Source organism: Nelumbo nucifera, chromosome 1 (genome assembly GCF_055504915.1).
Source record: "Nelumbo nucifera cultivar China Antique chromosome 1, China Antique-T2T, whole genome shotgun sequence".
Taxonomy (NCBI): Eukaryota; Viridiplantae; Streptophyta; class Magnoliopsida; order Proteales; family Nelumbonaceae; genus Nelumbo; species Nelumbo nucifera.
Genome location: NC_142649.1, coordinates 72,404,285 through 72,421,683, shown reverse-complemented (window position 1 = coordinate 72,421,683; position 17,399 = coordinate 72,404,285). Strand labels below are relative to the sequence as shown.

The following is a 17,399-nucleotide window of genomic DNA, read 5'->3' as shown; positions in this document are numbered from 1 at the left end:
GAGAAAGAAGTATCCGAACAGAGGTCATCTTTGCAACTGGCGCAAAGGTCTCTAAGTAATCAATGCCATAGGTCTGTGTGTACCCTTTTGCAACAAGTCTTGCCTTGTACCTTTTTATACTTTCATCTGCCTTATATTTTACTACGTAAACCCATCTGCATCTAGCTGTCTCATTGTCGTCTGGTAGGTCCACGATGTTCCATGTCTGATTTTTAATCAAAGCTTCCATCTCTTCCTGCATAGTTGTCTTCCACTCAGGTTTGGAGAGAGCCTCACTAACACCCTTGGGTATAGACATTGAATCAAGAGAAGAGAGAAAATCACGGTAGGAAGGAGAAAGTCCACTGTAGGATAAGTACTGTGAAATACAATGACCAGTACACTTTCTCTTCCCTTTTCTGAGAGCAATAGGAAGATCAAGGTTATCTGTAACAGAGTTAGTAGGATCAATGGGAACTGAAATAGTAGCGGGACAAAGAGGAATACCTGAATCCATGTCAGTCGAATCTGGAGTCTCCAAGGGATCGACAGGAAGTGGTGTGAGTTTTGCTGTAGTATAATCAACCGCCTTGTGAAGTCTCTGTCGTGAGTAATGCTAAGAAACAGAATGCAAAGGAGGTGGCAAGGTAAGTGCCACAGGGTGGTGATCAAGCATAGGAGTAGACACAGGGACTAGAACTGGGAGAGGAATAGATTGTTGACTTGCTTCCCCAAAACACTCCTCCTGAGAAGGATTCTTTGAAAAAAAGTACGTGGATTCAAAAAATGTGACATCCATGGTAACATATCAGCTCCTAGAGACTGGATCATAGCAGTAGTACCCTTTCTGATTCTCTGCATATCCAAGGAAGACACACTTCTTTGCCTTGGGATCAAGCTTCGAGCGGTGAGGACCAAAGATATGTGCAAAGCAGACACACCCAAACACCTTGAGAGGAATATGAAACATCTCCCCCTGAGGAAAAAGAAGACTTAATGGAGTATTGAATCCAAGTATACGAGAGGGCACCCTGTTAATCAGATATAATGTTGTAAGAACTACATCACCCCAAAATCGAACTGGAACTATAGATGTGATCATCATGCTTCTTGCGGTCTCAACAATGTGTATGTTCTTCCTTTCTGCAACACCATTCTGATGTGGACTGTAGGGGCAACTGTTCTGATGGACAACACCATATTCTAATAGATATGAGGCAAGATGTCTTTCAAAATATTCTCTGGCATTGTCAAATCTGAACACCTTTATTCTTGTTCCAAATTGTGTTAGTACCATCTGATGAAATTGCCTCACCAAGGATGGTACCTCATCGCAGGATTTCATCAGGTAAATCCAAGAGTATCGAGAGAAATCATCCACAAATAAGAGAAAATAACGATAACCTCCCATAGAACGGACATGGTAAGGGCCCCACACATCCGAATGAATAACATCAAAAGAAGAAAAACATATTTTATTACTAAGTTTAAATGAATGTCTACAATCATTTCCAAGTTGACAACCTTCACACTCCAGACTTGACAGACTAACAGACTCAAAAAGTTTTGGGAACAAAGAACTCAAAGAAGAAAAAGGTAAATGACCCAAACGATTATGCCAAAGCATAATTTGACTCACAGATCCTGACTCACTATCCCTGCTGACATGATGACTCTAATGAGGAGGAAGTGCATCCAGGAGGTAAATTCCATTCACTTCACGACCACTCTCAATCGTCCTCTTTGAATCCAGATCCTACAAAATACAACGTCCAAGAGAAAAAATTACTGAGCAGTTCAGGTTCTTAGTCAAACTACTAACAGATAACAAATTAGTATTCAATCTGGGAACATGAAGGACAGAGGGTAGACAAATAGAATCAATAATCTTGACAGATCCCTTCCTAGCAATAGGAACATGGGATCCATCAGTTGCGGAGACCCTATCTCTGCCAGAACAGAGCTAGTAAGAAGAAAAAATAGTGGAGCTATGGGTCATGTGCTCTGAGGCTCCAGAATCTATAATCCAAGGAGGTTCCTCCTTACCTGAAGTGGAAACATAATTTGCAGTGGCGTGTGAACTACATGTGTGAGCAAAGGAGATAGAGTGGACTCCACCAGTGCCACCTGTACCTTGTTGTCCGCTGGCGGCTGAACTGGAACTAGTTGTATCCCGCTAGTTCAGAAGTAGCCCATACCTCTTAAGTTCGGCCCTTACTGCAGCAGCTGCAACAGACTCCAGAGCAGTTGTAGTAGGAGGGGCCGAAGTGTCATCGGTAATTGCCATGTGTGCATTGCTCTTCTTATTTTTCAATCTAGTCGACACAAGATGTGAGTGAAACTTCCAGCAAGTATCTCTTGTATGTTTAGGCTTCTTATAGTAGTCACATATCAGATCTCGTTTGTCTTCTTTCTTGATTTCACTGCCACTTTGTTTAGGTTTCACAGTACTTACCATGGCAGACTGATCAGAAATGAGGTTTTTCATCATCACATCCCTCCTACACTCCTCCCCTGACACAAAGGCATATGCTTGGGAGAGAGTGACACTGTCATTGGAAAGAAGATGCTATCGTGCAATATCATACTCAAGATTAAGGCCAACAAAGAATTCAAACACCCTATACTTCTCTAGATGTTTCTGATAGGTAGCTGCATCCTTAGTGGTTCCCAAGCAAATGTCTCTAAATAGTCAATCTCCTGCCACAGGGTTTTAAGGAGTGAACAATAGGCTGCAACAGATCTATCTCCCTGTCTTGTAGCAATAATCTGACTTCTCAGTTGATAAGCCCTAGCTACATTCTCCCTCTGGGAATAGGTTTCTGCAACCCCATCCCATATCTCCTTAGCTGTATTTTCCCATAAAAAAATTTTACTTATATGTGGCAACATGGAATTACACAACCAAGTCATCACCATATAATTTTCCTGCACCCACTGGAAATTGTTAGTTTCGGGTTTCACTTCTTCACCAGTGATATACCCTAATTTCCCATGAGCACCAATGGCCATCTTTGCAGATTGTGACCATTCCAAGTAATTTGCACCATCCAACCTAACTGTAGTAATGGTCCAAATAATTTGCACCATCCAACCTAACTGTAGCAATCTGAGAAGTCTGTCATCTTCTGACTGATGTCTTTTTATATTCCCTTGATCCAGAACATTTAGCTTTACCAATAAAACAACACATGCCTTAAAAAAGTGTTATCAAGAACTATAGCCAAACACTTCGGTACTAACAGAATGTATTCAATAAGTGATATTTGTGATATAAGAATTCTATGATATGTTTTGCAATGCAGGAATAACCATAGAACTAGCTATTACATGCAACTCAAGCATTTAGGTAATCAATGGAAACAAGGAAATTAAAAGGTTAATTGTTGGTTGAAAACTAATGCAAAATGGGAAGCAAGGAAGAAAGAAGATCACCATCTTCTTCAATGAGAAAACAATCCTTGAATCCACAAATAATGAAAGAAAAGAACCTCAAAGACAATTATATTTAATTTACTATATGATTGAACATGTACAATGGCCATGTTTGTAGACAATTCATCAACTAAAATAGTAAACTCTTAATTAAACACATAATTTCTAAACAATTGTATTTACTCAAAAAATAAACTTCTTAATCCGATTCGGACTCAAAAGCTCATAGCTAGCATTTTTCAATTTCTTGCGGTCAACAGTGCACACCTTAGTAAAATGGTGATAACTTTGTATAGGAAACCCCAAATTTGGTTCCATTTGATACTCTAGAAAGTAGACTTCAAGAGTTTTCCAAGAACATAACTTTCCCCTGCACTTCCCACAATATACAGTGCAATTCTGCTGCAAAGCCAACCTAAGATGCGACTCTGTTTTCAGTGATTTGAATCTCCTCTTCCTTACTTTGTGCTCACGGGCCTCCAAGAACCTTTGGGCCACTTGTAATAAGAAAGAATATTCCTGAAAGCATACTTAATAGGACTCGATCTTTACTTTCCTAGTTATAGAAACTACTAGAACAACAAGAAAAATCCTAAGAAATTTTCAAAAATAAAAATCTTCCAAATATCAAATCTAGCATAGGATCTTCATCCTACACAAAAAAACAGTGGATAAAAGTTGTTTATTACTCAAAATCTTCTCATGATGATGGGTTTAATTTTTGTAATCCACCCCATTATATGCATTAATATTATTGGTTTAATCATACATCCACACAATAATCAATGAGTGATGTACACAAAAGCTGTACCCAGTGAGAGGGTGCTCATTGGATCGATCACAACTCCAATGCTATGCTTTCAAATCTACAGTCCTACTTCTTTAAACTCAACTAACTTGGCAAGAGAGAAGAAGGGCCACCATTGATTTGAGCCTGTATGTTGATTCTACACTTGAGGCTTATCTCATTTACCTCAACTAACCTAGAAATGAGCGAAGATGAAGCTATATCTTCTGAATGGTGATAATGAGTTAATGACATTCACAAACACTACAAGTTAGTATTCGCGTGTTCATATGGCAATAATTAATTGAAATTGAAAGCCATTCTTACAGAAAGATTCGATACTCCTAAATTTGTCAATTTTAAAATAAAGCCCATTCTTAACAAGTCAATGCTTACACGTTACATCAGGCTGGGAGACTGGGACCTAAAAATATCTTTGTATCCTTCCGCCAGAAGCCTGCTTAGAGGTGTTGAATGAATGAAAACTTTAATGGTGCAAAGTATTTATTGGATTAGATTGGACCGGTCCATCCATAATGGATTATATTGAATTGGGCCAGACTAAATCAATATACGGTCCATTGATAGAAGATAAGAATACGGATTTATTCATTTTTTTAATTTTGAGAGGGGATTTTGATTCCTATTCACCAAGATACCTATGTTTTTATTCAGATTTAAGTGAAGTCCACAAAAAATTTATTTTCCCTTCCGGGTAAGTGATACCCATCTCCCAAATGAGTAAATAATCAATATCCGATCCATTGATAGAAGATAAGAATATGGACCTATTCGTTTTTTTAATTTTGAGAGGGGATTTTGATTCTCATTGACCAAGATACCCATGTTTTTTATTCAAATTTAAGTGAAGTCCACAAAAAATTTATTTTCCCTTCCGGATAAGTGATACCCATCTCCTAGATGAGTAAATAATCAATATCCGATCCATTGATAGAAGATAAGAATATGGACCTATTCGTTTTTTTAATTTTGAGAGGGGATTTTGATTCTCATTGACCAAGATACCCATGTTTTTTATTCAGATTTAAGTGAAGTCCACAAAAAAATTATTTTCCCTTCCAGGTAAGTGATACCCATCTCCCAGATGAATAAATAATCAATATCCGGTCCATTGATAGAAGATAAGAATACGGACCTATTCGTTTTTTTTTTTTAATTTTGAGAGGGGATTTTGATTTCCATTGACCAAGATACCCATGTTTTTTATTCAGATTTAAGTGAAGTCCACAAAAAACTTATTTTCCCTTCCGGGTAAGTGATACCCATCTCCCAGATGAGTAAATAACTTTTCCACCCAGGGGAAGTTTCCAATACTTGGATGGGACAGAATTGTCCCTATTAATAATGGCTTTTTATCGCTAAAATGGTCATCATATTATTTATCTGAGAATTAAAAGAACATGAATAAATGCACTTACCTGGATAAGTATTAATAATTTATCGAAAAACAAATGAGGCATATGGGTGTCAATGGACCAGGTTTGGTTGGAACCAATCTAAATTAAAACCAATTTGAGATTGGACAATCCACACATTGAATTGGACTGGTCCAAAATGATCCAAAAAAGTATTTATCGGATTGAATTGAACCTAGTCCATCTGTAAAAGACTCATATCGGATCGGATTGGACCAAATCCAGTCCAATTTGACACCCCTACCTGGTAATCAGGTTGTGTTTTCACCAACTTTCTTTAACTGCTAGGTATAATAACTTCTAAAAAAAAGGATAAATTTCTGATAGTCCTGTATCGAGTGCCAATTTAGTACCTAAACTTTAAATTGCAACAATCTAATACTAAACTTTTGAAATGCGACAATACTTTGTCACTAGAGCCAAATTACAGCGTACTTTCGGCACCATAGTCAGACTCTTTAGCTAGACAAACCATTCAGCTCTTTGGTATAAGTCAGCTTCAAACCACGATATAAGAATTCTTGGTTGAGGCTTCAACTCAAGGTTGCCGTGTGCCACTCGGTGCAATGAAGTGGAGAGCATTGGCTATTGCCAAATGGCAACTTTTCATAATCGAATCAACTTTTGTTCTCTACTAGTTGTGTCACTCTCTCTTTCTCTCCCTCTTTTATTGATTCCTCAACCTTTAATACATCACACCAGTTTAGTATTTTCTTTTACGTTTTCACATACAAATCACAATGCTTTCCTGGAAAAGGGAATAGGAAGGTGCCCTTCCTCTTCATTCACACACACACATGGTTTGTCATAAGATTACATTTCTATCTAGCATTTTGCAAAAGGGAATTCCCCAGGTTGGGACCTTCATTACTCCATATACAATAGACAAGGTGCAATATCCACAACAGACATCACGTGGGTCCCAACAAAAACAAAAAGAAAAATGAAGGGCTTAGAGAGATTGACCCCATCTCCATCTGCATCTGATGATCATCTTCTGGTTTTCTTTCTTTTTTCTTTTGTTTGAATAATTTGGTAAACCAGTTTGGCCCACTGTGCCCACAGATATGATCATATTCATATGAACACTCAGGATTCATTGAACGCGGAAAGGAGACGTGGTGTCTATTCAAACATGGTGTCTATCCATCCTTGTACCCTTTGTTTTCTTTTATCCTTCCTTTTGAGTTTTGTGGTTGTTACTCTGTTTGAGAATACGTCTAACACCCGTGTGGGTACTCAGGAATGGAGACGTGGTCTCTACTCTCTGCAATTTTCTTCTTCTTCCTCCACACAAATTCAGACAAAAGTAAACGCAAACCCAAATCCAAGTTTCTGTTACTGGGGACTTAACGACTAAACAACCCGGGAGACCAATCATCTCCGGTCGTTCTTTTACTGGAACTAAAGTGAATTTGCTATTTACAGATCGACTGCCAGTGAGATCTTTACGGCCAAGAAACCATTAGAAATCAATTATGGGTTCTCCAACTGTCAGATTTCGCTCCACTGTCCACGGCAAGTTGAAGAGTTTGGCTGTGATGAATTTGAAGACCTTGTTGACGTTTATGTTGTGGGTGGCACTCGAGAAGAAGAGGGTTGCTTTCATTGCCCGCGCGTAATCTCTTGCCTGGTGGAAACACAACAAAATTCAAAATTCAAAAGAACAAAGGAAAAGTTTAATTGGTCAATCCAAATTAAAACAATGAAACTCTTAGAAAATAAAGCAAGCATAAACTCGTCCTAAAGATGGTATGAGCTGAACTTTAAGTCTAATCAGATGCAGGTTCCTTGGATGATATGATGCATCAGATCAGTTGATGACTATCCATGGCACCCGGTTGTTTAAATTCTAATTTATAATGACCCACTTGGTGCTCTGAAGCAGTACCACACTGTTGCTGCAACTGAGTTATAAAAAAAGGCTAATTTGTACCAGAGAGAGAGAGAGAGAGAGAGAGAGAGAGAGAGAGGGATTCAGAGGTTGTCTTTTGCAATGGGCGCCTAGTGTTTGTCGTTTTGCTTAAAGGACAAAAGTGTTCATCCAATTCCTTCTCCACGTTTACACCTAAAGATGATAGCTAATTTCTAAGGTTTGGCTCCACTCCATCTGTCCATTCAAAATCCTTTGGAGGAATTTATGATGAAGCTGTTAAATCCACAATTCAGTCTTTCTGGGGTATTGGGTCCATTTAGGACGACGAATCTCACGCTCATCTTTGTAATTATATGCAAAGAAAGACAGAGATAGCTCGCCCATTCATTTGTTTTGACATAAACAGTGCATTCTGTAAAAAGCTCAATTTCACTTGGGTGGTTAATGTTTTGAGAAATTCTTACCTGGCTAACTATTGTCCATTGGAGATCCAAGGGGAGGTCGACGAAATCATCAAATTTGGTCCCGATTAGTACAGGAACCGCCGTCTGTAAAAGCAAATGATAATTGAAAAACTAGAAGTTATCAGAAATCTAATGTGAAAATATAGAGAAAATACAGAGGAGAAGAATACATCATATTTCCTAATCATGCATTGGTAATCTTTATAAATTGGTTAATAATTTCAGCACCATAACTAAATGCTGAAATACTTTGATGCCGGTGACAGCCTGAGATTTTTCAGGCTGAAATACTGAAAACCCATTAAACAGGAAACTGTAAGAGAAAGAGGTTTAATTACCCGATTCCATTTCCTTGCATGACGATACCAGCCAAGAACACTGCAATCATTAAAAAAAGAAATGAGAAGACAGGTAGAAGTCTAATCAATAGTTCAGTCAGAACTTCCATTAATAGAATCGGGAAATGGATTCCTTCTAAGCTAACCCACTAAATTTCAAAATCCTTCTTTCGCTAGGAAGAGGGGAAAAAAACAGAGACAGAGTGCGTAAGTCGGACACCAAAATGATTCTGAACGAACCTATTCAGAGTACATCGACTGGTAAGATCAAACATGAAGAAGATTGCTGCTGCATCTGTACATGCAAGTGGAACATGATCAAGAGACTTATTATGATCACCTGCATCCAAAAGTTCAAGTTATCCATCCTTCGTTTCCTGAAAACCAGTCATCCAAGAAAAAAGCAGAAATAATATCAACATTACCTCCTACATCCCAAATACTAAAACCAATCCTTGCACCTCTAACAAATAATACTTTGTTCATTAAATTCAGTCCTTCCATCTGCACGCTTTTCTGTTCTTGCCCATCTCCCACATACTTGGTCTTCACCATAAAAGGAAAAACAGAATCGTTAACTCCCCAAGCAAACAAAAATAATTTAAGTTCGGACCTAGAGGTATTAAATCAAAACTGAAAACCCATTAACATGGATAAATCCTAAAAGAGAGCTGCAATTGAAAACCCAGAAGGGAAAAATGGGGGAAATATGAAATTTATCTTTATCATTATAGCAGAGAGAAACTCACCACAAAACTAGTTTTTCCAATCTGACAATCACCCATCACGCTAATCTTGAGGCTCACCAAATCCGGATCGACATCATGATCATCGGACGCCGATGCCAAGTCCCCGGACACCAAAGCACGCTCTAACGCAACCGGAGACGGAACAGACACACTACGAGGCAACCGCCGGTACCTGGACGGCTTCCCCACAGAACAAACGAGAAAACGATTGCAAAGGACCCGAAAGAAGCGTCGGAGGAGCGCGGCCCTGTCCACAAGACTCCATTCGACGTCGAGGTGGACGACCTTCCGGCAAATCTCCTTCTCGGTCATGGTCATGTTGGTGATGGCCTCAAGATTCCTTTCAGCCATGAAAATTGAAACTAGCTCCCGGGTGGATCATATTTGCGTTTGCTTGGTTTTTTTTGGAAAATCCTCCTATTTTTCGTCCCCTGAACTACTCATGGCTACCCAGTCTCTGCGTAAACCGGAACGGTTGACCGTTTTTTAGATGAGAGATTTTAGAGTCAGGAGATGAACTCGATGGATCATCAATCATGGATTTTTTATGGATTGGATATTTGCAATTGGATTGGATTGGGCTGGACATCTGCCCAATGCCCACCCTAATAGTCCAAAAATGCTGGCCTCTCTCCTTCCTCTTCTTGGGCTTCGCGCAGGTGCCAGGTGGTGGTCCTGATGGAGTTATTTCTAATTTCTAAAGGAAATTTTCGTGTTCGTCAACTTAATTAAGGGTATTTGGGTCATTTTGTCGACCTACGTATAGCAGTAGTCAATAGACACAGAGCACAATCTTCTCGTGAGCTACGCTACATAAACATAAGCAATCTCGATAATTCACCAAAAAAAAAATGCAATCTCGATAAATAAACAATGCATTTTATAAGAAGAAGTGATCAAGTGGATGTAGGAGCACATCTTTCATGGTCCATGGCTTTATGCTGCAATAGAAAAGTCAATTGATCAAACGGTGGGTGGTGAAGTCCAATCGTTGATTGGAGAATCTGGATTCATGTAGATGTAGGGAAGGAAATTCGTATAAAGTCTATAGCTCTAGAGATGGAATAAAACCGATCCGAAAACCCGCATGTGAAGCCGTGGCTTAAGCTTCTAATAAAGAGATTTTGGTCGATGACCCACTTACTGTTCTGTATCGTTTCAGTATGCTATGAAATGAACCGGATCCAGTCAGATCCAGGTTGATCATTTCATATTCAAGCATCAACTTTCCATACACGTTCATATCTGAATTAAAAGCTAATGATATGGATCTTCCCCAGACCCGACAGAAATACTTAAAGATGCAACTTCAATGCTGACTTATCCTATCCATCCGAGTTCGATGTACATATTCTTGCCTGCTCCATTTAAATTCAAACAAGGACCCGGTCCGACTGACCGGATGGCATAACACCAATGGTCTCAGTGACATTATTGTTACTTGCTTTTTAAGTTTTACCAATATGCCAATATGGTTCTGGTTGTATAAACTATAAAGTATTCATTATAGTAAGGAAAACCCAAAAGAAGGAAAAGAAAGTAATGAGAGAGTATTATGTTATGGACCATATGGTAGATGGTCATTGGTTGGACACCTAGATGTACATTTTGCTTACAACAACCGGGTCACGACCCAGCTTAGATTCGGTAATAGGACCCATATAGAATCCATTTCAGTGTCACTTCAAACACGTGTCAGATTCTCAAAGCACAATGAAAATACACCTAGATCTTCATCAACAAAATGATACCAAACCAGGAAATAAAATGTAGTGATGACCCGACCCGGACCGGGACCCGCTTCTCCTAATAATAGAACATATGCGTATTATAACTTGTTTTCCAAGTTTAATTTTATATACCCTGTTTTTCTCAAACCTTATATAATAAGGAAAAGAAAAGAGCAAATGGAGGTAATTAATGAGATTATGATACGAAGGAGATATCATTCCAATACTATTCAAAGTATTAAACCAATAAGAAAATGGGCTCCGAATTGGGTGTTAGATGGGCCGACGTTGGAATCCAAGACTGACTGACCATTGACCAACCAACTAATATAATTTAAAATATATAGATTTCATGCAGAGGAAAAGGATAGAAGATAGGTTTGGGTGGGATATCACATATCAGAAAGTTCGGTTTCGGTACCAAAATCAAATTAAATATTGCAATGGCGACATGGCACATTCAATCAAACCTCCTTCTCGTTGAGCTTTTTGCCCGACCCGACATTGATGTATCTGACATGTCCACACATGATTGTGGCCTGATACCAGTAATTGATTAATGGGTCCTCAGCTGCCTTCCAGAAGAACCCAATTCGGATGCCCTAGATTTCAATTTTCAAGGTTTGGAAAACCTAATCCGGTTCGGAACTTTGGATTATGCAACATATACCCAAACCGGAGACAGAGGATAAAGGGGTTGACCGGGTGGAGTCCTCATGGTAAAACCAGGATGCAGGATCCAAATCGACCCGAAAATTAGAATGTCAGACATTGGCCAACTGAAAAAAAGGGAGGCTGCTTCCGGCTGCCTCCCCCGACCGAACTAAAGTTAAGGCGCGATGCCGTGATCTCTTCCAAGCTGTTCTGGTGTCGTGTCACACAAACTGACAAACTCCTCCCTTTGGTACGCCACGTCTAATGCTCGATTAGCTTAGGACCGAGCTGGAAGTATCAAATTCAAATGATGATAAATTTGGCAATTTAACCTAAGGAACCCATTAAGGGGGTGTTGTTTATAGTGGATGAGAAATTGATGACATCACACCACTTTATCAGGCAGGGTTTTCGAACCATTGTTGATCTGAACGGCCGGATCGTTCGACCTAAAAACCGCTAAGTAATTAGTTCCTTTTCACCCTTGACCTGGTCTTTTCTTCTAAAAACCGTCGATTTAGTAGTGACCCACTGACTCGAGTGGTTAAATCGTTAATTGATTTAACTCAAATAATAATTTTTAGCCATTTCTTTGTTTTAATTATTTTTTTATTTTTTAAATTGGAATGGACCATCCATTCAAATCAGACGGTTAAACTGCTGACCCAAAAACTAGTGGTCAAAGTAATTCTAATTCTGGGTCAATTTTTAAAACATTGGTGTCAGAGATAAATCCATATTACACCATAGTCCACAGTTGTTTTGAACTATGGACAGACTATGCAAACAAAATTAGTCTATATTCACAATTGTGTTATGTATTTTGATTCCATGCATCTCACATACACTTTGTTAAATTGCTATAGAATCGATTATAAATGAATAATTATACTCAATTTAATTTGGAAATAATCAATTATAAATGTTAGCTTTGCAAGGAAAAAAAACTCACAATTGAAGGGAAATCTAAAAACAAGAGAAAAAACTCACAGTTGAAGAAAAAACTCACAATTAAAATATGACAAAATTGGGAGCATTATGTACCATTTTCATTAGAGAAAACCAACAAGTGGTGGTCGACGGTGGGTATATGCTCAATAAGCTTAGTTTGGAAAGAGTATAAATGCAAATATATACAATACAAATGTATGCAAAATAATATAAAAATAGCGGAGGGGATCTGACTATCAGGCTTGATGTAGCGCGATCTGACTACTCCCCACTAGAGGATGATCTGGCTTCCAATCGAGCAGCGAGCTAGATGAATCTACAAGACAATCGATCAGAGAACCTGGGGTGGCTAACCCAGCGAGGTCGCTCTGACGCTTAAGTTAGTATACTGGGGTGCGAGCTGAAAGCTTTGAGAGCTAGAGAGCTAGAGAGTAGAAAAATCATGCGTACCTTGTGTCATTGGGGTTGGTGCCTTTATATAGTTGACCTCTCGCGGGTTTTGCGGGTCGGTTCCAGAATCTTTGCCCTGAGGAGATCCGTTTCTGCTTTAATTGGGGAGTAATGTATCAAGTAATAAAGATTATCAATTCCTCCTGAACTGGGTGGGGAGAAGATTAGGCCTACCATTACATGGTGTGATCCCGTGAGGTTCGAAGTCTACTGGAGAAATTTCCGGAATCGTTACGTGGCGGTTCGGGTCGGTAGCCTTGAGCTGATACTTCAGTTCTTTAGTTCCGAATTGGATTGAATGCCGAGGTACCTCGATGCTGAGGTGATTATGTGCCGAGGTGGTTGAATACCCGAGCTCAATCGTTGCAAACTAGGCTGAGTTGTCATCCCTTAGTCAGGTCGTGTCCACGTGTCCCCTTTTTGCTAGGTTGAGCCAAATCATCCCTTATCAATTGCCCCCCACTCCCCGAGCCAGGGGTCTCAACCCGGTGTGGGGAGTTCATGACGAGTCCAGGTGGATTTGGCACGAGGTCTAAGCGGCTTGACGGGCGAATCGCCGGTCGGACCTATTTAGCCGCCCGACTCAACCAGGAATAGCCCAGGTCGTGTCTAATCTACGCGTTGATGTCATGCCATTTAAAAACTCTACGGACGTCAAAACACGCGCTAAACCGATTTCAACCTCAGGGGTCGTGCAACCAGTTTTCCTAGGAGTCGTTGGATCGCGATGATCTCGACCGTTGATCCCTGGACACACCGGCTATAAATAGGGGCAAGGAGCTCATTATCTTTGCCACAAGTTCGCTAATCCGCAATCTGAGCTCGCACTCGAGTCCTTCAATTCGGTGTCTTTCCGAGGTCGCCTTCCTTTCTTTGGTCTTTCTTTTGGTGAGTCTCCCTTAGCTCTCTCGTTTTCGATTCCGCGTCTTTCCATCATGTCTAGCTTTAGTTTCGATAGCCTCTTAGATGGGAGCGGTGATTCCATTGAAGCCACCTTGGCTCAAGCCGTAGATACTCGTCCTACCGAGGAGGTTACTTTGGGTCAAGATGCGGTCCACGGTCCTCCTGAGGTGGACTCACCCCAGGGGGAGCGAGAGGCCTCTAGTAACCTGGCTTCCACCTCACATCGAAGTCGGATGCCAGATAACTTTGGCCCGTCGACAATGACGACAGGTAGGCTCCTATCCTTAGTAGCTCGGTACAGACTTCCTAACGACCTCGTTAAAGCATCCCTTTAGGTAACTTCCCTTGGGAACATGGTCACAACGAGATCGTGATCTTCGAGGAACAGCTCATAGCTGGTCTTCGTCTTCCACTTCACCCTCTGATAGTTGAAATCATAAAGTTATTCAACATCACCATAGACTAGTTGCACCTGAACTCCATCCTCAACGTCGTAGGGACTCTCTCTTTTCCACGACTACAGTCTTCCACTTGACCTCGACATCTTTTCTTCTATTCTTTCCATCAAAAAGAATTTGTCTTGTGTTCTACTCGAGAACAGGTGAACTTATTACCTGTCACCTTGTCCTGGCTTCAAACTCTTGCACGAGCTCTAAAATAAGGTCCCAGCCTAGAAGAGGTGCTATTTCGTGGTCCGCAACACTGAGGGGTGGCCTTTCTCGACTCACCGGAGGGAAACCATCCAGGACCCCGATGTTAGGCTGGACCTGAAGACAAGAGAGGCGCTCCGGTCTTGGGCAGAGCTCGGCCTGAAGTTCGAAGACTTTGTGACCGAGAAGAAGCTTGTGCAGGCCGGTTTGAGTCCCGGTAGGTCGTTGTTTGTTGTATTTTTTCTCTACTTTACTTTGGTATGGTATCTAACAGCTCATTTCTTGTTGCAGCTATCATGGAAATCCCCGCCAACGAACTCTTCGGGAGTATGAAGAGGGGGAAAAAGAAGAGATCTTCAAAAAGAGCTCGCGTTGAGTCCCCATCAGCTGCTGTTCCAGAGCCCGAGCAGCCACCAACCGCCGAACAGCCTCCAGTAATCGATCTAGTTGAGGAGGACTTGGGCAAGCTCTCCCCGCCCCGCGTGCCCAAGGAGGCTACATCTTTGGAGCCCGCCCCGAGAGCTGCCCCTTCTTCAGGCAGCGACAATACAGCTCGGAGCATTTTGACTTCAAAATTCGACCTCCTCAAGAGCAAGGGTGCAGTATGTGCTGAGGAGGTTACTAGTTGGGCTGAGCTGCCGGTTGCTTAGCTCGGAGTCCGAGCGGCTACTCATTGCATGGTGGTAAGTTTTCAGACTCGTCTTCTTCGATCTGTCTTGTACTTGGCCTTTTATATGCTGACGCTTGTTTTCTTCTCTTGGCAGGTGAATTCCACCATCCACGCCTTGGCTTATCAGTCCGAGGTGAACTTGAATCGGGCCCTCGCAACTGAGGAGTCTTCCCGTGAAGCCCACACTGAGTTGAACTTAGCCCGCAATGAAAATAATCAGTTGAAGAAGGACGCGCAGGCTACGAAGGATTTTCTCACATTACTGATGTCAGAGAAGAAGGAGCTCGAAGAGCGTGAGGCGGCCTTGAAGAGGGAGCTCATGGAGTGGGAGGCAGCACTAACGAGGGAGGTGGAGAACCTCGAGGCTCACGTGAAGGAGCGAACTGAGATACTTTTTCAGGCAATGGAGGAGGCCAAAGTTAAGGTCGTCGAGGAGTACAAGTCTTTAGCGGAGTACCAAAAAGAGATGGTCGAGGTGGGGACGGCGAGCTACCGCAAAAGTTTTAAACTTAGTAGGTGGATAACCCGACGTGAGTTCCCCCAGCTCGACCTCAGTGTCATAACCACTTCGAGGATCACAGAGGAGATGGCCATCGAAGCTGCCCGAGATCCGGACTACGAAGCAGAAAGTGACGGCGACTTGTTCAATGATGATGAGGAGACCAGTGCTGGCGAGAGCCACATGGAGACGGATCCTCCTGCCGAAGCCTCCAACAAGGGTGAGGAGCCCCGAAGTGACTAGATGCCTCTTTTCTTGGACCCCCTTCTGTAATACAGCGAGCTTGGTGTATTGTAAAAATTTTTCCTCTTTTTTTTTTTGTACTCGGCATGCCATATCAATGAAATACAAATATTTTTTGCAATCCTTATGCAAGAATCTCTTTTTTTTTAAGTGTAGATAACTCCCAAACTGGCAAACTGAATCGAATAGTAGATTTCTGTGTCGGTTACCCCGAACTGTCGAGCTAACGAGCAGGACTATGAATAAGGATAACTTCGCATCATTGTATGCCGAGGTGGGCGGACACTATAGAGTATATACCCGACCTGTCTGCACACAGGCTACTCGCTTAGGTGTCGGTTATCCCTTTGTGCCGAGCCATCGGTCCTGATTTCAATTGGGATCAACCTTTTTTTATATGCTGAGGTGGTATGTACATAGTGGGGTTTGTACCCGAATTGTCTATGCCTCAGGCATGAGAACTGGTTTGCCTATGCCGAAGAGGCGACTAGGACTTGTCTGCCTATGCCGAAGAGGCGACTAGGACTTGTCCGCCCATGCTGAAGAGGTGACTAAGACTTATCTACCTATGCCGAAGAGGCGACTAGAACTTGTCCGCCCATGACGAAGAGGCGACTGGGACTTATCTGCCTATGCCGAGGAGGCGACTGGGACTTATCTGCCTATGCCGAGGAGGCAACTAGGATTTATCGTAGTGTCGAGGTCTTATGTCAGCTCGGCATCATGGCCCTTGGGCTTCTAGGAGTGACTCACAGTCCTCTCTCCAATTTGGTGATCACAAGTAGTACCTTCTTATGTTGTCAATGTTCCACGCTCGAGGTACTTGCTTCCCTTCCAGAGTCTCGAGCTCATACGTACCTTCCTCAAACACCCGTCTTACTTGGTATGGACCTTCCCAATTCGGTCCGAGCTTACCAACGTCGGGCCCAGGTACCATAACCTTCTGAATAACTAGGTCGCCGACGCGGAAGTGTCGCTTTCTGACCCGGGCGTTATAGTACCAAGCTACTCTCTATTGGTAAGCTGCAGTCCGGATGTACGCCAGGTCTTGTACCTCTTCCACCAGGTCTAGTTTGGTATGGAGCTCATCATCATTCGTCTCTTCGTCATAGGCCTCCAAGCATAGTGTAGGCACCTCATTTCTATTGGGATCACCTCTTTTGTGCCATAAGTGAGGTTGAAAGGAGTCTCACGTGTGGCAGTCTTGATGGTAGTCTGGTAGGCTCAGAGTACACTGGGCAGTTCATCTACCCACAACCCCTCGGCTCGAGCTAAGTGATCTTTCAGTCCACGAAGTATGGCTCTGTTAGTGACTTTTGCTTGCCCGTTCGCCTAGGGGTGTTCCACCGAAGTGAAATTTTGTTGAATTCCCATTTTGGCACACTAATTCTGAAACTTAATATCCTCGAACTGCTTCCCATTATCGGAGATGAGTACCCAAGGTAGCCCGAAGCGACAAACTATGTTCTTCCAAAAGAAATTTTGTATGTTACGGGCTGTGATTGTTGCCAGAGGTTCAGCTTCCACCCACTTTGTAAAGTAGTCTACTGCTACGACCAGAAACTTCCTCTGTCCTATCGCTGGC

At 41.8% G+C, this 17,399-nt stretch overlaps 1 protein-coding gene across 1 annotated transcript; it reads right to left on the bottom strand.

Moving 5' to 3' along the window:
- Nucleotides 1-6,381: 6,381 nt before the first annotated feature.
- LOC104604852 (septum-promoting GTP-binding protein 1-like) lies at nt 6,382-9,579 on the bottom strand. The gene is made up of 6 exons (XM_010269412.3): nt 9,065-9,579; nt 8,741-8,861; nt 8,556-8,655; nt 8,316-8,355; nt 7,978-8,061; nt 6,382-7,267 (listed from the first exon to the last, which is right to left on the bottom strand). Exons 1-6 carry the CDS (start codon nt 9,413-9,415, stop codon nt 7,103-7,105), a joined length of 861 nt encoding a protein of 286 aa, XP_010267714.1. The 5' UTR covers nt 9,416-9,579; the 3' UTR covers nt 6,382-7,102.
- Between the last annotated feature and the right edge of the window lie 7,820 nt (nt 9,580-17,399).